The 24,376-nt window shown below is 36.7% G+C and overlaps 3 protein-coding genes across 5 annotated transcripts; all 3 read left to right on the top strand.

Annotated features, from left to right (window-relative positions):
• The first annotated feature begins 234 nt into the window (after nt 1–234).
• LOC136706171 (NAD(P)(+)--arginine ADP-ribosyltransferase 1-like) lies at nt 235–6,171 on the top strand. Of its 2 annotated transcripts, none has more exons than XM_066680127.1 (3): nt 235–323; nt 697–777; nt 5,317–6,171. In XM_066680127.1, exons 2-3 carry the CDS (start codon nt 718–720, stop codon nt 6,016–6,018), a joined length of 762 nt encoding a protein of 253 aa, XP_066536224.1. In that variant the 5' UTR covers nt 235–323; nt 697–717; the 3' UTR covers nt 6,019–6,171. The 2 variants fall into 2 exon arrangements, with proteins under 2 accessions (XP_066536224.1, XP_066536223.1); XM_066680126.1 differs by having other exon boundaries at nt 270–319.
• Nucleotides 6,172–11,137: 4,966 nt separating this feature from the next.
• On the top strand, nt 11,138–14,112 carry LOC136706153 (NAD(P)(+)--arginine ADP-ribosyltransferase 2-like). The gene is given in 3 exon segments (XM_066680104.1): nt 11,138–11,184; nt 12,716–12,797; nt 13,192–14,112. Coding segments are annotated over 2 exon segments (774 nt in total). The 5' UTR covers nt 11,138–11,184; nt 12,716–12,737; the 3' UTR covers nt 13,906–14,112.
• Nucleotides 14,113–17,579: 3,467 nt separating this feature from the next.
• On the top strand, nt 17,580–22,768 carry LOC136705995 (ecto-ADP-ribosyltransferase 5-like). 2 transcript variants are annotated; one of them, XM_066679863.1, is made up of 4 exons: nt 17,580–17,647; nt 17,918–18,012; nt 20,756–20,839; nt 21,538–22,768. In XM_066679863.1, the coding sequence occupies exons 3-4, from the start codon at nt 20,780–20,782 to the stop codon at nt 22,300–22,302; spliced, it is 825 nt and encodes a 274-aa protein (XP_066535960.1). In that variant the 5' UTR covers nt 17,580–17,647; nt 17,918–18,012; nt 20,756–20,779; the 3' UTR covers nt 22,303–22,768. The 2 variants fall into 2 exon arrangements, with proteins under 2 accessions (XP_066535960.1, XP_066535959.1); XM_066679862.1 differs by lacking the exons at nt 17,580–17,647; nt 17,918–18,012 and adding an exon at nt 19,517–20,623.
• Nucleotides 22,769–24,376: the final 1,608 nt, after the last annotated feature.

Genomic DNA, 24,376 nt, shown 5'->3' with positions numbered 1-24,376 from the left:
TACAATAAAATTTGTAAATTTGACAACAATTTTTAACAGCTATTTAACAGCTATAACCACTACACGAAAGGTCAGAACAATATAAAGTCTGTTTACATCATCTTTTCTTACACTTCTTGTGGGAGTTGCAGAACAGATGTGTGGCTGGCACCCTGAGTTTGTACCTGACTCAAATGAAAAAGCAGAGCTGGGGGCTAGGGTTTAGGTTACGTTTAGGTTTAGGGCAGTGCCAAATAAGACTTGAATTCATGATCAACGACTGACTATCCAAGCTTTGGTGTAAAACCCCTGTACGGTGAAATACAGGAAGAAGAACACGGTAAGTATGTACGAGACCTTCTCTTCATTTTCTCAATATATAAACATTTACAATTTTTAAAAGATTCTTTACAAAATCTTTGTTGTGTTATATTTTTGGAGACATTTGTTGATTCAGAACATGTAGATCTTATTTTCTTAAATGTTGTGTGGAAAACAAAAAAGTTTTAAATATATTAATATTACAGCAAACATCTAATTTCAGTCTAAAGACATAGTGGAGTATAGGTATCCTCAGCAGAGAATTAAGTCACATAACCTCTGTACTGTATTTAGGTTGGGACTGGTTTGGTTTGATTGGAGATTGAACAAAATTCCCAAATTTTCAGCACTTGACTGTAATGTGACCTTTGCTCTGAATCTGTGTTTTTCCACTAGAAAAGATTAACGCTTGTGAAGATGGCAGTGCCTTTAGGCCTTGTGCTGTTCCTGATGACTGTTCCATCATTTGCAAGGAAGGTAGGTGCCTCATGTGACTGAGTCACTAAATAACATTTTGTTACACAGCCTCATTTACCCACTCCTTTGTAAATATTTCTGTTCCCCATGAAATGGACAAAGGTTGTTTTTTTTCTGCCTACCTGTCAGGGAATTTTAAGTGTTACACACTGCATTTCTTTCTGACTGATGCCATTCAGCATCTCAAAACAAATCAAACAAGTTTTGTGACCACACTCCGCAGAAATAATGTTACATTTGTGACTGATGTTCTCAATAAAACAATCCATTTTGATTCTTTCACTTCCACATCACTTTACATGAATTTAACTCACTTTATCCTTAATCCTGCTTTTGTCTCGGCGCTGCAGTGGAGAAATACTCAGTAAACCCTCATGAGAAGGTGGTGCTAATTCCTCCATATGAGGTCTTTCTGGTCACTGCTGTTAAGAAAAGAATGAATTTTGAACTATGAACTCGAAGGTGTTGGAAAGGTCAGTTGTCTTTGTTGCTAAAAATATGAATAGTTTCAACAGAAACGTGTCAAGATAACAACAGAACCTCAATATTAGTGCTTTCTTTATTTGAGGTTGTTCTGCACCTTTCTGGTCTGTTGGATACTTGAGGTAAATAGGTCACAGCTCACAGAGACATGAGGTCACTGTATTGAAAACTCTTGTTCAGTAATCACTTCTTTTCTATTCTTGAGCATATATTTTAACTTAAAGTGTAATTTCTTTTTATTCATTTATTATTTTTTTGTTGCTTTGAAATAATCTGGAAATAAACCACGTTTTCCACAACTCCAGCCTTTTTTTCTATGACCCTCCTCAAGCTCTGAAATCCAACACTTACAGCACAGTTATGATTTGAATGCAAAGATGGGTAGAACCAACATACCTAAGAAGGGTCCACACGGTGCTGGGAGGGTTGGAACATGGGCTATTAGTGGAAGACGGGTAGGCTACGGGTAGGTTTCACCCATGTTGGATGAAAACACAGTAAAATCACATTGTTTGATCTCATGTAAACATTAATTGTAAAAGCTATAATCCATTGGGGGATGGGGGGGCATATCTACTTAGTAATGTCAAATGTAACAGGTCTATGGTTACTCTTCATGTCACAGTGTTAAAACTTTGCGATGTGTGTCTATGTTGCCTACCCAGGGCCTCAAAAACACTCAGAAATACATGTATATTCTTTTCCAAATTTTAGAAATAAATGCTACCTGTTTATCTGCGTATTGTGACATTTCCACCCTCCCCCCAACCTCCAAAGCATTAGTGGTTTGACCCTCCTGTCTGCAATTCATCACGTATTTTCTGTTGCTGACTTGGGTGTGGTTAGCAGCACAAAACCACATTTTCACACAGCAGAGAGAGAGAGAGAGAGGGAGGGGGGCAACTTGACCATTTCCCTCAGGAAAGTGGCCCAAACAGTAATTATTCAGTAAGTGTTAATGGAACCCAGCTAGTTAGCTAACATAGGCATCTATATATAGAAAAAGCTATCAGCAGAAGTTATCTTTAGTGCAACAGTCATTTTAAGTATAATCGTGTTTCTGCGGTGATAAATGAAAGAAATTAGCTTCAGCCCAGCAAAAAATATGTAAAATTCACAGTGTTAGTTCCAGTAGTAGCCACAGTCCCTGAGAAAGTAAAAGCAGACACCTTTCTTTTCTAGTGCAGCAGAACATAAGACAAGGTGAGCTCCCAAAAGAAGATGGCTAAGAGGTTTTTCAGCTCCCAAGAAGTTTGGTGAAATGACATTTAATATATTTAAAAATATATATCATGGAATACCAGGATTAATAGCTAATATCTAATATAATTTGTGTATTTATGCATCATTGCTGCAAGCTTAGGCCAACTTTGCCACTCATACAAAAATCTCTAGTGACATCTCGAGTTCCATCAAATACATTGGGTATGAGCTTGACTAATGTCAAATCCTCAACATTAGTATGCTCATACATTCATTGTCTCATGCTCATTCATTGTCTGCAACCGCCAATCCAGTTCAGTGTCTCGGTGGATCCAGAGTCTACCTGAATCACTGGGCGCAAGGTGGGAACAGTGGAGGGGGTGCCAGTCCTTCACATTAGTATGTGACCTCATTAATTCTCTCTTGGATGGACACAAAGAAGTCCTTAGAGCATTGTGTGGGTAGAAGGAGACCATAACAATCTTCTGTGAGTTTTAGACAGTACAGTAAATGAGTAAAGTCCTTGGGTATCTAGAAAGGCGCTATATAAGTGTAACGATAAAGGAAAACTTTCCTTTCCTTTTTTTATTTATCGAGTACAGAGAATGTGAACATTGTAAGAGTGTGGCAAGAGTCTCAGGAGATTTGACTATAACAGACAAACTAAAAGGAGAGAGACTGAATTAAACACGGACATAGGAGCACCCCATTGTTTTATGAGCTTTTTCTGTTTAGTCTGAATGTGATGACTTTAATCAGGTGTGTGTGCGCAGAAAATAAATCACCACACCACACTGGAAAGCGGCCCTCCAGGACTGGAGTTGTGCATCTAGATTAGATAAACATTACAGTAGACCAGTGGATTTTAACCTGTGGGCCGCGGCCCCCCAGCGGACCTCAGTGGTACTGCAGGGGGGGCCGTTGGCCAATATTTTAAGTAAGTTTTGCGAAGTAAGTCTTTCCAATATACCGCAGGTTTTACCCACCAAAAATAACTGGACTACTTACAAATGAAGTGGCCACTCTAAACTCTGACCAGAAAATCAAGCATAAAACAAAATGAAGAAAATACAGAAGTTAGTACCTAGTGCTAGGGGTCACATGGACTGGAACATAATATTAACAATTATTGCTCTGCGTTGTTGATTAGAGGCACTGCTCAAATTGCTTAAATTGTGCCAGAGCATAAAATCACATGAACATTGTAAAGTTCCAAGTGTGACTATGGGGGTTGTTTTGACCCTGTTTTGCTGGCAAATCGATGGACCAACAGGAAAGCATTCATTGGTCCAATCAGATGGAGAGGTGAGTTAGGTTTATCCAATCACAGCACTGCTGTCACTGTCATTGCGTATTGGTAGCAATATCAGTGTATATGTAGTTGCTCAAACACAAATGCAAATTTCAATACATTAGTGAATATTCTGTTACAAGATCAAAATGTTTTTGATCCTATTTTGTCTCTGTAATGCAGATACAGTTTACATTTATCACCTCTGATCATCTGTTCCTGTTTGGTTGTATGTACAGCAGGTCGGTTTTAATAAATGTTGTAGATGAGCTTCAAACGATTTTATACTCTATCAATTTCATGTTTAATGAATGGCTGTAGCTCATCTTATCGGAAAGGTTTTTTTTTTTCAAAAATGTCATGTTTAGTCATTCTCACTCAAATTGACTTACTTCACAATTTTTAAAAGACTTAGCCCCACGCACATTCAGTACAATAAATGTTCCTGTAATTAGAATGTCTCTAGTGCAATAATACTAACAATGCCAAAAATATATATGAATTTGCTGCTGTAGGACCACATTTTCTTCTAACTTTCTCCCAAATATAAACTGTCAGGCTCGCGGGGCGGATTGACGGAGGCAGACACTTGCTAAAACAGTGACTAATTTTATTTACAACACATAACAAAACAGAAAAACAGACTAGCATAACAGACAGAAAAGGAAGACTGAGACAGAAAGACTTGGACAGAAGGACAATACATGGAGTGAACTAAACTGAGATACAGATACAGACAAACCTGGACTGAGATAACTAAACAGCTAGAGAGCTAAGCAGACTAACCTTGACACAGAGAGCTAAACAGAGATCTAAACCTGAACACAGAGAGCTAAACAGACTGAATGGTATTAACAGACAACGAGAGACACAAGGAAGGAAACAAACAGGGAACAAATCGAAGTGAGGGACAGACAGACTGGACTGAGCAACATGAAACCGGAAACAAATGACCAACCAGAGGAAGAGAGACAAGGGAACTTAAAAACATGACGCAGACAAGAGACACCTGGAACAGATAATGAGGGGGCCAGATGACAAATGAGACTGACGAGGAGGAGGAACAAAGGCAGGACATAGGCGGAAACATGAACAATAACAAACAGAGCCATGTGCTAAGTGAGGGGGGGGGCATGGTTTTTACTTTAATTAGAACTGCACATTATTAACCTGCCTCACATTATAGTATCACAGCTCCTAACACAGATACTGAATTTAACCAAGGGCAGAGAACACACAAACCCAGAGGGGTGGGAAGTTACTTAGGCAGCCAGGGAACAGTTGTGGGTTAAGTGTCTTTGTCAAGGGCAATTGAGCCATAGATTTGAAGTAGGAGGAAGTGTTGTTCCTCATGACAGTTCCATCATCTGCAAGAAATGTGTGCTTCTTGCTTACAGTTTTTACAGTGTGTTTTTTAAAGGGTTATTAAATAATATTTTGTCACAAAACCTTATATAATTTGTATAATGGTAGAACATTATTAATCAAAAAGGTGTTACCCTGGGTTTGAGAAATGTGTTTTACAAACAAAATGAATTTCATATAAAGTATGTCTCCTGCAGGTCAGTGATAAGGTTTTCCCCTTGGATATGGCTGAAAAATCTGTCGACGACTCCTACGAAGGCTGCAGAGAAAACATGAAAAACAAAGTGTTGTCCCGGTATCTTGAACAGGAAAAAAAGAAAACTCCTGGCTTCGCAGCTGCCTGGAACCAAGCACTTAATAAAAGGAAGAAACATGAACTTGGGAAGTATCAATCTGCTGCCATATACATGTACACCAAAGAACCTAAAAATGAAAACAATTTCTCATATAAGAAGTTTAATGAGGCAACGCGTGATGGAAGTCAAGCCTACCTCTCAGATAAATTTCAGTTTTACACACTGCATTTCTTTCTGACTGATGCCATTCAACAGCTCAAAAGAAACTGTGTGACCACATACCGCAGAACTAAAGTTAAATTTGTAACTAATGTTCTCAAAAAAAAAATCAGATTTGGGTCTTTCACTTCCACTTCTGTATACATGAATGTAACACGCTTTGGGGAGGTGTCCTGTTTTCAAGTAAAAACTTGTGAAGGAGCTGCAATTGCTAAATACTCAGCAATGGAAGTTGAGAAGGAGGTGTTAATTCCTCCATATGAGGTGTTTGAGGTCACTGCCATTAAGAAAAGGAGTCAGGATAAAAATCTTTGGTGTGAAGTTGTATATGAACTCAAAAGTAATGGTACGCTCAGTAACCTTCAGTGCAAAAAATCTAAATAATTTCAACACCCACATGTCAGAATAACAACAAATCCTCTGCATTAGTGCCTTCTGTATTTGTGAGTGTTCTGCTGTTTGCTATTCTCTTGATTACTTAAGGAACAAAAGTGAAAATGTCACAGCTTTCAGAGACTTGAGTTCACTGTAATGAAGCCCCCTTATATATATATATATATATATATATATATATATATATATATATATATATATATATAATACTATATCACCTGTTTTAAAAAATGCCTACTGTTATAAAAAATGCCACATTAAATATGTCATTTTGTTTTATTTGATTCTATTGAGTTTTTCCTTTCTGCTGTTTGTAGAAACTGGATAAATTTGGAAATAAATCTTCACACTTTCCACAACTCCAGACTCAGTGGATGTTGCATAACAATAACTCATTCATTCATTCATATGCAACTGCTCGTCCAGATCAGGGTTGCGGTGGGTCCAGAGCAAATCTTGAATCACTTTGCAGGGCAGGAACAACACTGTGATGGGTGCCAGTCCATCACAGTATACCACAATGTACTCAGGCTCACTCCAACCTACTGATACATTTCAAGTAGCTAATCCACTAGGACCATGGGAGAAAACCAGAGCACCCAGAGGAAACCCATGTAGACACAGGAGAACACAACAAACTCTTCTCACACAGTCACTTGAGGCTGGGCAACCTGTGACAGCAACACTACCTCTTGCACCCATAACTGCTATTAATTAATAAAATTAGGGGATATAGAATCACAACACTAATTTAAGTGCTTTACCAGTGTTAATAACTGTGTACACTTTTGAATGCACTCCCTACACTAATGTCTGCACTCAAATAAGGAACAAAACTGACTGTGAAACTGGCTTTGATGCTGATCAACTTTATGGCATAGTCACAGTCAAAGAGTTGCGTCTTGAAGTAGCTTATGGTTAACATGGTGAAAATAGGGATGATGTGAAAAGAAACACACAGACCATGTGCTACATGTAGAGCAGAAAGTGAGGGAAGTGCTCAAGAAAAAATGCAAGAAAACACAGCCCTGACTAAACACTTGATGCTTGGTATTTTACCTATTCCTCAGATTTCCAAACTATATTTACAATGCTGACTTATCAAATCAGAAAAAAATGTATTTTCACATTGCTTTAAACAGCTTTAAAGAAACCCAGCAACAATGGATCAACAACCTGTAAAACAAAACCCATAGTTGACAAGCCAAAGATTAGGGGGAACCATGGCTCACAAGGAGAACAATCATCCTCTGGTCAAAACCACTATAACATTTCTTAAAATGTCATAGTACCACCAGCCTGTTATCTCTTATCACTCCTGATTATCTGTTCCTGTTTGATTTTAAATGTAGTAGGCGTGTTTTAATAAATGCTGTAGATAACTGAGCTTCAGACTGTTTTTTACCTGTCAGTTTCATATTTTTAATAAATAATTATAACTCACCTTTTCTGAATGATTTTCAAATATATCATGTTTAATTATTCTCCACTTGAATTCATTCACATACATTTTCTAAAAGAAGTACAATAGATCCACCCACCACCCCAGCATTCTCATAAGTGATGTATGTGTTATAAATCTCACTGGGCTTTTACTGGAGTTCAGAGGCACATACTTAAAACTTTTTTAATCACCCCACACAGATAGTTTAGACACTGCCAAACTAAAATAAAGCTAGAGAGCAACAAGGCCAAATCTTCAGACTTGTGAGGTTTCTTCCCACATGCGTTCAGACTGCTGAACCAATCGGCCTGGTGTTCAACAAACTCTCAACTCACTGTTACCACAGCTCTGTCACTTCATGTTCCACACTAGATATGTTCAGTTTACCAAGAACACTGCACTCACTTAATTGCGCAGACATTTTAATAACCACTTTTAATGCTGCTAAAAACAATCCAATAACTGGTGTACTGTTCTTTATAATCTTGCCTTTAAAGTTTAGTATAGTGTTGTTTATAAACTGCTGAATGAGAAAGTTGTGTCTCAAAAAACATGCTTTATTCATTGCATTTCCTGGAACTATTTCATTGCAGATTATATGAATTTATGATACTTCATGTTTTGTCTGGCCAACTTAATTTAATATACAAACATTCCTGTATTTCAGGCCTGTAACACTTTACAATTACAAAAAGATAAGGATACCAAGTGATGAAATGCTTCTGGTATGCATCTTAAGGCATGCACCAGTATTGTCAAAGTAATTGCCAATATGATCAATCCTGCTGCCTGCATTTATTGTATGTGCTGTCCACTTGCTCTACTCTCTGCTGCTCTTCTGTGTTAAATGTAGCACTGTGCCCTTGTGTATCTATGTTTTGTTCCTTACTCAACACAGCCATAGTAGGAAGGACTGACCATAAAGTTGATTTTAACTTGTTAGACAAGTTAGATGAGCAGATGCTTACAAAGTTTTGTAAGTTTAGAAAGGTTCAATTCTATACCACAGTCTGCACTCAACTAAAACAAACAAACTGTCTGAGAAACCAGCCTTGTTACTTATCTCGTTTATGGCTTATTAGGAGTCAGCTCTTGTGGCAGCTTGTGGTTAACTTGGTGATTTTGTGGAAACTATGAATATACACAGACTGACAATGAGTTGCATGAGTCATGACAGCTGCTCAATGACAGTGACACCAGAAACTCATGAAAAATGTTTGTTGCTTCTTGTTTGGTATTAAAATTTTACATTGGTTTAAAATTATTCTTATAAATCATATATGAACTAAAGAAAATTATACCTATTTTTTACAGTGAATTTAATGTTATTTATGTGTTTTGAACATGAAAATTGAATGTTTGACATTCTATTCGTGCAGGTTTTGAGGTAATACCTTAGATAACGTATATAATTACTGCACTGTTACTATATACCCAGTCCAGTCATAATATTATAACCACCTTTTTTTTTCTACACTCCATTTTCTCAACTCCACTGTGCATACAGGAGCACCATGTACTTCTATATTTACAGGCTGTAATCCATTTATTGCTGAGAGTTATTGTGATTAGAGTCTAGTTTCATTATCTGGTTTAATTTGAAGGAATTTGTGTCAAAATACTGGCAGGATTGGATCATTATGTGCTGATAGGTGGACTGCTAATTAATCAGTTGTAGGTCCTGCACCAAACACTTTGTGTTTGGTGTATATTTGTGTATATTTATAAAATGCAATCAGTTTGTCTGGAGACAACAATCAAATATGTTCTTTGTGTTTATTCTGTTAAATAAATATTCAGTAGTATAATTTGTCCATATTCCAGGTTTATTCTTCTGTGGTGACATCTAGTGACTCAAATTGGCTCAAAGTAAGAAGCAATGGACAGATGTGAAATTATCCAGTTAATAAACATTTGCATCGACCGAGTAACACAGCAGTGCCAAGAGAAGCCTCCCAGCAGGAAATATCAATACCTCTGATACCAGATTCAACAATATAATATATGCTTCAACAAATAGCTACCTGAATTCAGCTTGGAGTAATAATGTTTATCACTGAGATAATCACATAGCCAAAAAAGCCTGGATTTATTCAGGTAAGGTTTCCTAAAGAATTGATTTTTTAAAGTGGATAACATAGACTAGGTGTCATTAAATTATACAGAGCAATTGCAATAAAACAGCCATGGTAAACTTTGAAAAATATAAGTAATTATTTCTTTGAATATGTTTCTATATCAGGCCTCATTTAAAACCAAATGTGAGATGAAATGATAACTGAGTTCCCAGTAAAAAAAGCCACATAACCTATAAACCATGTTGCCTTATAAGGGGTTTGTGATTCATTATGGTTCAAGACCATGTGCTACATGTAGAGCAGAAAGTGAGGGGTGCTCAGGAAAAAAAGCAAAAATAAATAAACTAAAAACAAAAGACTAAACACTTGATGCTTGGTATTTTACCTATTCCTCAGATTTCCAAACTATATTTACAATGCTGAATTATCAAACCAGAAAAAAATGTATTTTTACATTGCTTTAAACAGCTTTAAAGAAACCCAGCAACAATGGATCAAAACCCATAGGTGACAAGCCAAAAATCAGGAGGAACCAAGACTCACAAGGGGAACAATCATCCTCTGGTCAAAACCATTTTAAAATGTCTTATGTCATAGTACCACCAGCCTGTTATTTCTTATCACTCCTGATTATCTGTTCCTGTTTGATTTTAAATGTAGTAGGCGTGTTTTAATAAATGCTGTAGATAACTGAGCTTCAGACTGTTTTTTACCTGTCAGTTTCATATTTTTAATAAATAATTATAACTCACCTTTTCTGAATGATTTTCAAATATATAATGTTTAATTATTCTCCACTTGAATTAATTCACATACATTTTCTAAAAGACGTACAATAGATACACCCACAACCCCAGCATTCTCATAAGTGATGTATGTGTTATAAATCTCACTGGGCTTTCACTGGACTTCAGAGGCACATACTTCAAACTTTTTTTAATCACCCCACACAGATAGTTTAGACACCGCCAAACTAAAATAAAGGTTCAGTAGTATAATTTGTCCATATTCCAGGTTTTTTCTTCTGTGGTGACACCTAGTGACTCAGATTGGCTCAAAGTAAGAAACAATAGACAGATCCCGTTAATAAACATTTGCATCGACCGAGTAACAGAGCAGTGCCGAGAGAAGCCTCCCAGCATGAAATATCAATACCTCTGATACCAGATTCAACAATATAATACATGCTTCAACAAATAGCTACCTGAATTCAGCTTGGAGTAATAATGTTTATCACTGAGATAATCACATAGCCAAAAAAGCCTGGATTTATTCAGGTAAGGTTTCCTAAAGAATTGATTTTTTAAAGTGGATAACATAGACTAGGTGTCATTAAATTATACAGAGCAATTGCAATAAAACAGCCATGGTAAACTTTGAAAAATATAAGTAAATGTTGCTTTGAATATGTTTCTAGATCAGGCCTCATTAAAAACCATATGTGAGATGAAATGATAACTGAGTTCCCAGTAAAGAAAATCCAAATAACCTATAAACCATGTTGCCTTATAAGGGGTTTGTGGTTCATTATGGTTCAAGACCATATATATACTGTGGGCCAGCTATGCTAGGTAACAAACCTCTTCTAACTGACTGAACACATCTCTGAACTCATCCCTGTCTCACCGAGAACAGGTCAGTAAAAAGTTTTTGAAATCTGTAAGTTTGTTGTACATATAAACCTTTTCCATTAAGATTCTACAAAGTTGGAAAAAAAACCCCTGAAAGTTGACCTTTAGAAAAAACTTTCGATATTTATCAGTTCTCATTTTTGGAGTTTGCTATTTTTCTTGGCTCCTGTGTTCCTGTTTTTATAGAATATGTGGGACCAAGAGGGTGGGAAACCCTGAAGCGTTGGTGGGGAGTGCTTTAAATGAACTACTTACACAGTAATCATCTTGTCACTTGTAGGGCAGGTATTGTGAGATTTTTACAACAACTGGGTGCGGTGCCATGTCAAGCAGGTGTACTTTATCTCTCTGTGACTGGGGCCAAATGCTGTTTCAAAGAGCTCGCTATGCAGAAGTTTGTCACTAACCTATATGTTTTTTAACTGAATATGGTGTATAGAGTGATATTCTTCGAAGGTGACATTGAGAAAGGTCCTCAGCCTTCTTTGTTTTACTGTCAGTCAGTTCATGTCCCACTTCCTGTGCTACATCAGGGCCTAAAGTCTTAAACTGAAGAATGAGATCTGAAAACAAAGAAACAAGGTATGGAACTCTAAATAAAATTAATAATTATTACCAATAAAATTATAAATCTGAATCTGAAAACATAAAATTGGACACAGAAAATATAAGACAAATATTATATATAAATATACATAAAAGTGAAAAATGAAAATAAATATTTTATTCAAATTAATTCCAGAATTGGATCAGCGTTTTATTTAAACTGAAAAAAATGTCTTAAACTTATTTTTATTTTGAATAGATTGGTATTTTACAAAGATCCTTCTCAAGACTTGAACCAGAGTAAATGGTGTTAAGCTGTAGCAAACACCTGAAAGTGTGTGAGGCAATGTGTGCTCTATGCTTAAATCTCCGGGCCCCCTGGACAACCCTTGCACCCATTTCAAAGTGAACAGTTCAAGGAAGGATTTAAGGCTTAGGGCTAGAATTTGGCTGAGGATTTGGAAGATAGCAAAAAAACAACAACATTTAGAATAAAAAAGTCAGGGCCGATACATATAGTCCCAGTCATTTAAGTCCCAAAAAGAGGACATGCATGGAAAAGAGGACATCTAGTCACCCTACTTTAATTTATAGATAAATTACTTAATAAGTATTATTATATGACTTTGATTATCTAATTATGTTGTACCAACTACTAAAACTAAAAAATATAGTTTGTCACTGTCCAATGAAAAACATCAAAAATAATGACTTATCTTTCAGTAGAAATGAACGTAAAACGATTTTATTCCAATTATATTGGAAAAAATCTATTGGTTCAATCAACGTGAAATCACGTGAAGTCATTTACAAATTCACAAAAAATGGAGATACATTTTTTTCAATGATATATAAACATTGGCTCATATTTAGGCTGTGGTCAGATTAGGCAGTTCCTCACATGGTAATGTGACAATAAAACTTTTTTATTGATTGGATCTGAATCACTTCTGTTTTCTTCTATTTTCTATCATTTCTTTTTTAACTAGAAAATACTCTAGTTGTGTGAAGATGGATGTGCCTTTAGTCATTGTGTTGTTCCTGATAACCATTCAATCTTCTGCAAGAATGGCAAGTGCTTCTTCCTTACACCTATGTGTTTTTAAAGTATTAATAAATAACATTATGCCACAAAACCTTATATACCAGCAGCTATTGTAACAATATATATATTTTTAAATATATCTGTCCATTATGAGATTTTGACAGCATGTATAATATAAATAAAAAGCAATATCCATCACTAAGAACACTGAGGTTTGTATAAATAATTCCAGTCAGTGCATTATCAGATTGCTGGTTAAGAACATCCACAACCATCATATTTGCATAAATAGACTGCCTGATTATTGATTGCTGTTATTATACTGTGTAATGTTTAAACTACAATATTTTGTGATACAAATTTGGGTTTGAGAAAAGTGTTATACAAATAAAATTAATTCCAAAACGTTGTCTTTTTCAGGTCAGTGGTCACCCTCTGGACATGGCTGAAAACTCTGTTGATGACTCCTATGAAGGCTGCAGAAATGAAATGAATAATTTAGTAGTGTCCAAATTTACTGAAAATGAAATGAATAATAATTAAAATTTCTCAAAAGCCTGGGTTGATGCACAAAAAAATTGCACCAAAGGTGGACTCAACATAAATCAGTCTGCTGCCATTTACCTGTATTCCATGGGAGAAAACCCAAATAACCCCTGCTCATATAAACAGTTTAATAATGCAGCTCGTAGAGGACGGGAAGCCTACATCTCAGGTAGTTATAAGTGTTACACACTGCATTTCTTTCTGACTGATGCCATTCAGGAACTCAAAAAAAATCAAACAGGCTGTGTGACCACATACCGCAGAACTCCTTCTACGTATGCAACTAATGTTCTCAATAAAACAATCAGATTTGGGTCTTTCACTTCCACATCTTTGAGACGGAATTTGACTGAATATGGAAACGTGTCCTGTTTTGAAGTGAACACTTGTCTTGGAGCTGAAGTGTATAAATACTCAGCAAAAGAACATGAGCAGGAGGTGCTAATTCCTCCGTATGAGGTCTTTCTTGTCACTGATATTAAGAATAGACCTCAGGAGAAAGATCTGCAGTGTGAAATATTTTATAAACTCAAAAGTGTGGGCAAAGTCAGTTGTCTTCGTTGCCAAAAAATCGATACCGCATTATGACTCTCCAGAGGAATCTGATCATAGATACTTAAAATAAAGAGGCCAGCTCTCAGAGACAGGTGTTCACTGTATTGAAGCTTCTTTTCTATTCTTCTGGATATCTTTAAATCTAAACTGTATTTTTAAAATCATGTTTCACGTAAAAATCATGTTTGAAATGCCACAGTGGTGGAAATAATGTCCTGTGTTTCTTTTTCTTTGCTTCTGTTGAGATTTGTCCTCCTGCTGTCTGTAGGAATGGAATCAATTTGGAAATAAATGTTCACATTTTCCACAACTCCAGCCTCTTTTCTATGATTGTCCTCAAGCTCTGAAGTCCAGCACTTAGAGCACTGTTATGACTTGTATGCAGACATGGGTAGTGTCACACTATTGCCCCGTTTCATATGTTCCTGCTCTGTTTTTGTTTTCTTGTCTGCCATGTGCTAAATTAACACATGGCTCTGTTTTTGTTCTGGTTTCTGTCTCATCCATTAGCTATGCCCTAGCCCCACCTTAGCCCTGCTCTGTCATTAGTGCTCCCACCTGTGCCTGCTATGTGGTCCTGCCCTCTCGTTATCCATCCCAGGTGTTTCTTTTCTGTGCTTCTTATATATAATGATCTCGTGTGTACATGTATGCTTTTCTGTCTCTATGTTTTTCAGCATGTGTCTACACCATTCAAGGCTGTTTATTGTGCTTTGTGTTTGTTTGGTAATAAAGTTAGTCCATGCATGTATATCCACCTCCTCAGCTGCCTGCAAAGCTGTGACCAGTAGAACCACCATGCCTATGTGGGGCCCACATGGGTTGAACATGGGCTACAATTTGGGCATGGATACATGAGTTGGTATAATGATTATTTGCAGGATCTAGGTGGGCTGGGTGGCTTATATGTTTTCAGATGAGCATATGGGCTGTGTGTTTATCCCATGCTGGTCCTATCACTGATTCGGTAAGTCATCCATAGTGGGGCAAACATTTAACCCATGGACAAAACCTGTACTGTGAAATGTGGGCTCTACATGGGTGTGTTTTCTGGCGAGTAAATGCACTATAACGTTAGCGTAAGAGCTATTCCAGTAAAATTATATGTATTCAGTTACATGGTTACTTGAGCAAACATAAGGAAGTATCTTGTAAAAAAAACTACTCAAGTTAATTCATAGGGTCTTATTTAATGAGCAGTGCTGCAGGATCACAGCCTGACAGATAACACAAACACAGAATTCCAACATCATATGTTTGAAGTGACAAGTCCGTATATTGGAGGTGGAGTCTTTGGGCGGTTCCTGAGAGTTAGGCCATGGTAAATTACGAGTTCTTTGGATGACAATAAAACTAGGCATTTGTCAGATGCTTTTGTTAAGAGTGATAATGGGTGTGGAATGGGTGAAGGTCCTAAATTAATGAAGTAGAAACTACAGCTTCTCCATTTTAAATGCGTAACATGCGCAAGAGGTAGCCTCACTGTCGCACAGCCCCAGGGTTCTGAGGTTGTGATTTCAATACCGGGTCATTGTCTCTGAGGAGTCTGTTGTGTTCTCACCTTGTTTGTGTGTATTTCCTCTGTGTTCTTTCCACAGTCCAAAAAATGCTGGGATGTGGCTGTGTGGTCACTTTTGGTGGGGTCACTCTACCTACCTGCTTATGTTTTTAGACTGCGGGCATAAACCAAAGCACATTGAGGAAACCCATGCAGACATATTTTTTCTTGCGTTTTTTTTTTTTGTTTGTTTGTTTGTTTTTTGTGCATTATTGTGTAAGGTTATAGTGAATCATCTGGATCCCTGAAGATAAGAACACAAAAAAACATTTTGTCTTCATCCAACATGTACAGTGTTTCTAATGAATAAGTGGCTCAGAATTTACATATCACAGTACAGGATAATTACAGTATGTGTCAGATGTTATGCATCAGAATAAGGTACAGCGCAAAAGCCCATAACCCCAAAACCCATGCCCTTATTTCACTGCCTTTCCTGGTTCTGTGACCCAGGGTCCATTGTAAATACTCTTTGACACATGTCCTCTCTTTTCTTTACAACAGTTTCAATATAAGGCTTAAATAAATACGATTTTACCACACTAACTTTTATGTTCTTCATATAACTTATGGTCAGTGAACCTCTTTTCCACGGAATGGGGCCTACTCAACTTGACTCAGCTCTTTTGCTTTTCCACTTGTCAAATCTGGTACCTGGCCCTTGGAACCGGGTACATTTTTAGTCCCTACTCGCTGAGTAGGTACTAAATCATGACGCGTTAACTTGCAGAGTGCTGATTGGCAGAGAAACCTGTCAATCACCATGAAATGCACACCTCCAGCACAAACTAGCTACTTGTAAAATCTCTCATGTTACAGTAGCAATCAAATTTGTTTTTATCCAACTCACAAAGACAGCTCGTAACATTAATTGTGTTTTGAAGAGGTTTGAACGCTTGTATCTGTGGCAGACAAAAAACTCTAGCAAAAGGCCAACGTGCAACAAGGAAAACTCTTCTGATCTGTGAGAACTGGGCCGTGGAGACATGTTCAGTCAATAAAAAAAAAACAAAAAAAAAAACAAACGGGGCCTGGAATGACATTGTCAGTTTATGACCCCCTGTTCCGAATGTAGGTGCTATCTCAGATTTTAATCTGGGTTGGGGAAGTGGAGATGTCTCTGAAAGTGACAAGTCTAAATTCTAATTAAAGTCCCAAAAAGTCAAAAAACATTTTTAGAAATTAAAGCACATTCATCATAGTGCACTACAATGTTATCATAATATAAGGTAATTCAGAAAACATATGCAAGTTATATGTTTCAGCCTCAAGGCATCTCCCAAATATTCTTAGGATATATTATTGTCAACGAATTCCTGTAAAATGAACATATGACATCAGACTATATAGTTTCGACTTTGAACAATATAGGTTATTGAAGTCTGCACTACCCCTGGATTGCAGTTGCAGTAAAAACACAATATAAGCACAAATATTTTTTTTATTAGAAAAAGATATACTGCGAATTATATGTGTGTGTACTGTATAGCCTGCACAATTGACAAATTTAGACATAAACACTATATTCTATGAGCTGTATGTTATACAATATGTAAACAACAAAAAGCAATTTCAGTAAAGACTCAGGTCTTAAGACTCAGACTAAGGTGCAATAAAGTTTTCGTTGTACTTTGCACACATAAAAATGATAAAGTTTGACTTAACTGCACTGAATCAAGTTAGACATTTGGCACAGATGGGAGTGGCACAGATACGTTTTTGTAGCTTATAAAGCCTGGGACATTTGTAAAAACAAATCACTGATCTCCTGACTTTGTAAACCTTTTGTTAAAAATATAGATTGGTAAGTCTAACTTTTTTCTGGCAGTAAATGTTAAATCTAGGCCAGCATTTTCTCTGAGTGTGATCTCACTGGAAATCATTGTTCAGGTGAGTAAATTGTTTTCTAGCTGGTGTTAAATATAAAGTCTATATTTTTGCCTCATGTCTTTTTTTCCATCTTCATGTGCATTACCCAAATATATCTGAAGTGCAAAATATGTCTTCAGACTGCAATAATGAATATATATATATATATATATATATATATATATATATATATATATATATATATATATATATATATTAATTTTAATAGTTTGTTAAAATTACTACTTTCTGCAGTTTGTTCATTAGACAGACTTGAACTGTCAGAAGATGACTGTGTCTGTGGCCAGCGTGTTGTTACTGCTGACTGCTTCTTTGTCTGTAAGGAAGGTATGTGCCATATATATTTACTGAATGACTAAATCAAACATTCATCCATGTTTAGCATTATGTTGTGTAAGGAAGGGTATGAATGTAAGAAGACAGTAGTCAACTGGTAAATTATCAGGTTGTGCAGTAGAATTAAGAACAAATACCACAACAATAATAAAAGTGCCATTCATGCATAAAAATGCATTAAATCACTCACTTCAATTTGATATTAGCAGCTACTGTTTTCTAATTGTAATTCTCTCATGCACTTTTTAATTTCTCCTGCAGATCAGTGGTGTTTCTCCCCTGGACATGGCTGAAAACTCTGTGGACGACTCCTATGAAGGCTGCAGGGATGCCATTAAGGACTTAGTGGACTCAAAGTATATCACAGTAGAAAATTTTAAAACTGATTTCCCAGGAAATTCTAAATGGGAAGATGCACGTAAAAACTGTGCTAATGATGGATTAGACCAATTCCAGTGTGCTGCAATATTTATGTACACATTGGGCCAATTGAAAAATTCCTTATATAAAAAATTCAACTTAGCGACTCTGGATGGAAAAAAAGCATACCTAAACGATACCTTTCAGTTTTACACGCTACATTTCTTTCTGACTGATGCTATACAACAACTCAAAAAGAAAAAAAAAGACTGTGTGACCACCTACCGCAGAAGTAATGCTAGGTTTGATACTGATGTTCGTGATAAAACAATCAGATTTGGGTCTTTCGCTTCCAGCTCTTTACGCAATAATTTGGAAGAATTTGGTGTGGAGTCCTGTTTCCAAATGAAGACTTGTTTTGGAGCTTCAGTAGAAAAATACTCAAATTTCCCACGTGAAAAAGAAGTGTTAATTCCTCCGTATGAAGTCTTTAAAGTCAAAGACATTAAAAAACAAAATACAATTCCAAGATGCAATGTAGTGTATGAACTCCTAAGTGATCATCAGAGGAGTAATCTTAAGTGCAGTAAAGCGAACAATGGGTTATCAGCGTTAGAGATATCTTTAGCAGTAATTATTCCATTGGTTGTTACATCAATCATTGCTGGAGTAATCTACTATAAGAAATGTCGTTAAATAAGTCACACAAATACAGTATACCTGATTATTATTCCTTTCAGTGATAGAAAATTAATTAATTATGTTAAACATCATCATCATCATAATTCCTAATCTATATTATTAACATTTATATATTTTATAATCCTTGTGCCTTCCTTAGTTATTAAAATATAGTTGTTAACATATTTTTATTCTGTGACAACTCCCTTATGCTGTGTGAGGTGTTTTTTGTTTGTTTGTTTTTAAATCTTTGCATTTTTTATTTTGTTTTATCAAAAAGTTTTTTGCTTTTGATCTAGAAAAGTGTCTATCTGCAGAGTCAGACTCTAACTTCTGTAAGGTTCTGACTGTGAGCTAATAAGCAATCTGAATGCACAAGTCAGGTCCGGGTTCAAGTCCCACTCCAGGTGACTGTCTCTGGGGAGTTTAGTGTGTTCTCCCTGTGTCCATGTGGGTTTCCTCCAGGTGAACCTCCCACGGTTCAAATACACCCATTGGCATGGATTGGCATCTCAAAAGTGTCCGTATGTGACTGAATGTGTGAGTGTGTGTCACCCTGTGAAGGACTGGCGCCACTTCCAGAGTGTGTTCCTGCCTTATGCACAGTGATTCTGGATAAGCAACCTTGAACTGGATAAGCCATTACAGACATTATCATTCATTCATCATTATCTGTAATCGTTTAGCCAGTTCAGGGTCGCGGTGGGTCCAGAGCCTACCTGGAATCATTGGCCGCAAGGCGGGAATACACCCTGGAGGGGGCGCCAGTCCTTCACAGGGCAACACACACACACACACACACACACACACATTCATTCACACCTTCTGTAAACCTTTTCACAGAGCATGTCCACCTATCAACATGTGTTGTTGCACTGTGGGAGGAAACCCACAAAGACACAGGTAGAACACTCCAAACCCTTCACAGACAATGATTTGGTAACCGGATCATATTCTAAGGATTATTTTACAACTCTTTTAGGCGGGAATACACCCTGGAGGGGGCGCCAGTCCTTCACAGGGCAACACAGACACACAAACACACATTCACTCTCACCTAGGGACACTTTTGAGTCACCAATCCACCTACCAACGTGTGTTTTTGGACTGTGGAAATGGGAGCGCCTGGAGGAAACCCACGCGCACATGAGGAGAACACACCAACTCCTCACAGACAGTCACCCGGAGGAAACCCACGCAGACACAGGGAGAACACACCACACTCCTCACAGACAGTCACCCGGACCAAGAATCGAACCCACCCCTCCAGGTCCCTGGAGCTGTGTGACTGTGACACTACCTGCTGCGCCATCGTGCCGCCCCTCAGTTAGAGTTGTTAAAAACTATTTTTTTTTAAGATTTACATTGAAGCTATCTGTTGTAATGAGAAAAGAAGATGTGTATTTACATGGTCTTGGGATGGGTGGTACTGTACCACCTGCCACCAGCAGGAGGACTTGTTGATATGTTAAGAAAGTTAAAAAGAGTAAGTAGAGGGTTCATGTTTACAAAAGCCATTACCAGAATTTTACATCACATCTTTTAGTGAGATTGCCTGGCTTAGGGAAACCTGGAATTTGCCCATTGTCTGATTACCAAGTGCTTTTGTCAGTTAAGTATAGCTTCAAGAGAATTCTGAAAATGTGTTGTATATGAAAATGGAGACACTTTGTATAGAGTATGCTGTGAGTTTATACCACAGAAGATGCGGTTGTGAAAAAAAAAAAAAAAAATAGGCAGGTCTTAGTAAGTCTTTATAAGGGCTTTGTGGTTCAGTATGGTTTAGGAGCATATAAATGCTGTTAACCAGCTATGCAAGAAAACAAACAACTTGTAAACCTTCTGTTCACATGATTCACATAATTTGTATTATAATGAAATTTAACTGACTGAACACTTCTATTAGCTCATCACCAACAAAAACAGGTCAGTAAAATATTTTTGAACTGTATATGTAGTGTGTGTGGTACAAATGAACACCAGTTTATAGAAAGTTTATAAAGTTATATTTATTTATTTATTTAGTTATGTATATTTTCTTTGTTAACTGTCTCATAGAAAAAGAAACTAAGCTGTGTGAAGATGATCAAGCTTGTCTCCACTGTGCTGTTCCTGCTGACCACTTCATTGCCTGCAAAAATGGTAGGCAGAATAGTTTGTATTTAAAAGTCCAAAAGGATACAGCCTATAGGAGTGCATCAGTAAGGAAAATAAATTAAATGTATCAAAGTTAATTTCAAATAATGAAAACCTTATTCATTATTCAGATGGTGACCAAATATTTTATAGTTACTCTTATACTAGCTATAGAAACACTCGTGATTCTTAATGTCTTTACGCATAACTGAAAAAAACACGAAAAACTTTCTCATTGACTGTGTGGCAAAGTATTCTTGCTTACCAATTTGCTTACTAAAAAGAGACTGATTAGCCAAAGAAACTGGCAAGAAGGAAGCCAATTTTCTACTCCACCTTAAACAGTGCAGTAGTTACACAGCAGCTTTTAAGGTGGAACAGAAAACGGTCTTGTTCTGATGAGATGACTGACACGAGTGGAAGTCACTGGAATGAGAATGCAGTTGGCTTAGTTTGCATATTCGCATGCATTTTGACACAGATTGAGCACACTTGAGGTGATAATGTTACTGCACAGTGAAAAGAGTATGTATGTATATGGAGGAGTAATTCTTGAAGAGCTTTCTTAAGAGTGTCATTATCATGAAATATTCAAACTCTACAATATCTATCAGTCACACTGTAGGGTTGGAACGGTGATATAATATCTAACAAATAACAGTCATCAGTGTTTGTTTGATTATTTCATATCATTCCTCCTGCAGAGCAGCCAAGAGCCTCTGCCTCTGGATATGGCCCCCTGCTCCGTGGATGACTCTTTCAGAGGCTGTAAGAAAGACATGGAGAACTTAGTAATGAAGAAGTACATTGAATATGAAAAAATCAATACTCTTGGCTTTAAAGCAGCGTGGGAAAATGCACTTGATAAATGTGTAAACAAAAGTGGACTTAATAATAAACAGTGTGCTGCCATATATTTGTACACACAGGACAAGAGTCAAAATCCAAATTGCTCATATATCCAGTTCAGAGAAGCTTGTAGTGAAGGACTAGAAGAATACAAGGCCGGTAAATTTAAGTTTTACACTCTTTATTTCTTTTTGACTGATGCCATTCAACGGCTCAGACCAAAAATATATAGAATATTTCCTATCACTTCATATCGCAGAACTAATTTAAATTTTACAGCAGTCACTCTCAAGCAAAAAATTCGGTTTGGGTCTTTTACCTCTACGTCTTTGGACATAGGTTTAAAACATTTTGGCAATGTGTCCTGTTTCCAAATTAAAACTCGTCATGGGGCTAAAGTGCAAAAATACTCAGCTCTAGGACATGAGAAAGAAGTGTTAATTCCTCCATACGAAGTCTTTCGCATCACAGCCATTAGAAAAATAGAAACAGAGAAAAATCTGTGGTGTAGCGTGGTGTATGAACTCAAAAGTGCTGGCACGTTAAGTAATCTTCAGTGCAAGATACCAAAAAAAACGTACATTATGAGGTCCTATTTATTAGTGTTGAATGTATTGTAAATGCTCAGCTGGTTACATTTCTCATGCACTATCATCAGAAACCAGGCCATGCAGGTACAATTTACAGCTCTCAGAATGTTCAATACTGTATACTTTAAAATAAGGCAGTTAAAGGGGTTATTTGTATGGTGCCTAGTTTTGCAGCCCAGGTCCTGGAGACATGCTAATTTCCACTATAACACACTCATTGTCTGCTGTGAGTTGAGATGTGTTAGAGGATTAAAAAAACAAAAATGTGCAGAGCAAAATGCCACTAGGAAACACACGGATCAGGACTGTCCCTGAAAAACTTGGGATTTTAGTTTTGAGTCATTTGTGGAATCTTTTTAAATGTATATTATTACTCATTTTTTACTGTTTTCTTTTTTAATTGAAAGTGATTTTTTTTCAGGAGTGTGCACTTTGTTGAAAACCTATCATTTTAACCCTGTGTAATTTTTTAGAAAAGCCACAATAAATTCAAATGTACCCCAAGTTTGTGTATGTTTTATAAGAAATGTTTATGCAACCAGTTTATGTTTGAATATAGTTTTCACTACAAATATATAGTTAATTAGACATGCAATATTTGAAGTTAAACCTTATGTTTGACACCAAAGTCTTTTTTAAATTATAAATATGAAATTTCTTCCTTCTAACTAAAAAGAGAAACACTGAATTTACACATTGACCTTTACAATGCCATATTATGAAACATTTATTATTATTTTCATTATTATCTTATTAACATTGATCTTAATTGATCTTCCTGAGGATTTCTTGGCTCTGAAATGAAACAATACACAAAACATGAGATTCTGCACACAAACGTGCGCACACACACACAAACACACACACACACACACACACACACACACACACACACACACACACACACACACACACTCACACACACACAAAACCAAAGATTTGTTTTAGCTAACATAGCTGTTTTGAATAGCCTATCTACCTACCAACGTGTGTTTTTTAGACTGATGGAGGAAACCTGAGCACCTGGAGGAAACCCACAGAAACTCTGGGATAACACACCAAACTGCTCTCAGACAATGAGGCTGGGCTTGAATCCAAAACCCCATGACCCTGGAGCTGTGTGACAGTGATCCTACCTGTTGCACACATAACAATAACTGCTTTTAAATAAGACATGTAGAGCATGCAGAATACTGATGCTAATATTTAAGTGATTTTCCAGTGTTAATAACTGTGTACAGTTTTCTGAACGCATTTCAGTTTCTCTCCTAAACTAATGTCTGCACTCAAATAAGAAATAAAATGGACCGTGAAACTGGCTTTGATGCTGATCAGGTTTATGGCATGTTCAGTGTTCAAGGGTTGGGTGTTGAAGTAGCTTGTGATTAACAAAGTGCATATAGAGATGGTGTAAAATACAGACTATGTGCTATATGCATTGTGCAAAATGGGAGTGGTGTTAAGCAAAAATTAAACCAGGAAAACGCCAGAAAATACAGCCCTAAGTTAATCATTGGTGCTTGATATTTTCTGGCCTAGAGTGATATTCCTGAGATCCCTGACTTTTAATTACAACACTGACCAATCAAATCTATTCGTATATCACTTTTTACAACAACAAAATGTAAGTAACACTGCATAATCTTTATTAACTTCCATTTTCCATACTCTGGTAGCTTGTGGTTAACATGGTAATGATATAGACGGTATGAAAATACAAACACAGAATATGTGTTACATGTGTCATATCACAGCGGCTCAACGACAGTGACACAAGAAAAGCTGTGGTTACTCACCATCATCAGCACAATAAGTAGTCATTGCTGAGACACTGAATATTAATATTTTGGCCTGGCAGGAAATTCCCCAAACTTTCTTTACAATAATGAGTTATCAGGAGTGTTTTCTGTTTAGTCTGAATATGCTTATATCTTATGATCACAAAACATCACATTAGGTAAAGCAACAGTTCTCAAACCTGTGTGGACGGTACGTTCCACAGATCCTTCAAAATAAAGCATTCTGCAGGTGGTAATTACTGTGCAGAAAAAAAGACGAGGACATTTGTAAAGTGATAAACCAGACTGTGTGTTAATTTTCATTG

Source organism: Hoplias malabaricus, chromosome 8 (assembly GCF_029633855.1).
Source record: "Hoplias malabaricus isolate fHopMal1 chromosome 8, fHopMal1.hap1, whole genome shotgun sequence".
NCBI classification, from domain to species: domain Eukaryota; kingdom Metazoa; phylum Chordata; class Actinopteri; order Characiformes; family Erythrinidae; genus Hoplias; species Hoplias malabaricus.
Note: the sequence above shows the minus strand (reverse complement) of the source record. Positions and strands in the feature narration are given on the sequence as shown.

Bases quoted from the DNA above. Each gene is read 5' to 3' on its own strand.
- LOC136706171 (XM_066680127.1), top strand. From the start codon at position 718: ATGGCAGTGCCTTTAGGCCTTGTGCTGTTCCTGATGACTGTTCCATCA. The intron at 778-5,316 runs GTAGGTGCCTCA...TGTCTCCTGCAG, and splicing joins TTCCATCATTTGCAAGGAAG to GTCAGTGATAAGGTTTTCCC.
- LOC136705995 (XM_066679863.1), top strand. From the start codon at position 20,780: ATGATCAAGCTTGTCTCCACTGTGCTGTTCCTGCTGACCACTTCATTG. The intron at 20,840-21,537 runs GTAGGCAGAATA...TTCCTCCTGCAG, and splicing joins CTTCATTGCCTGCAAAAATG to AGCAGCCAAGAGCCTCTGCC.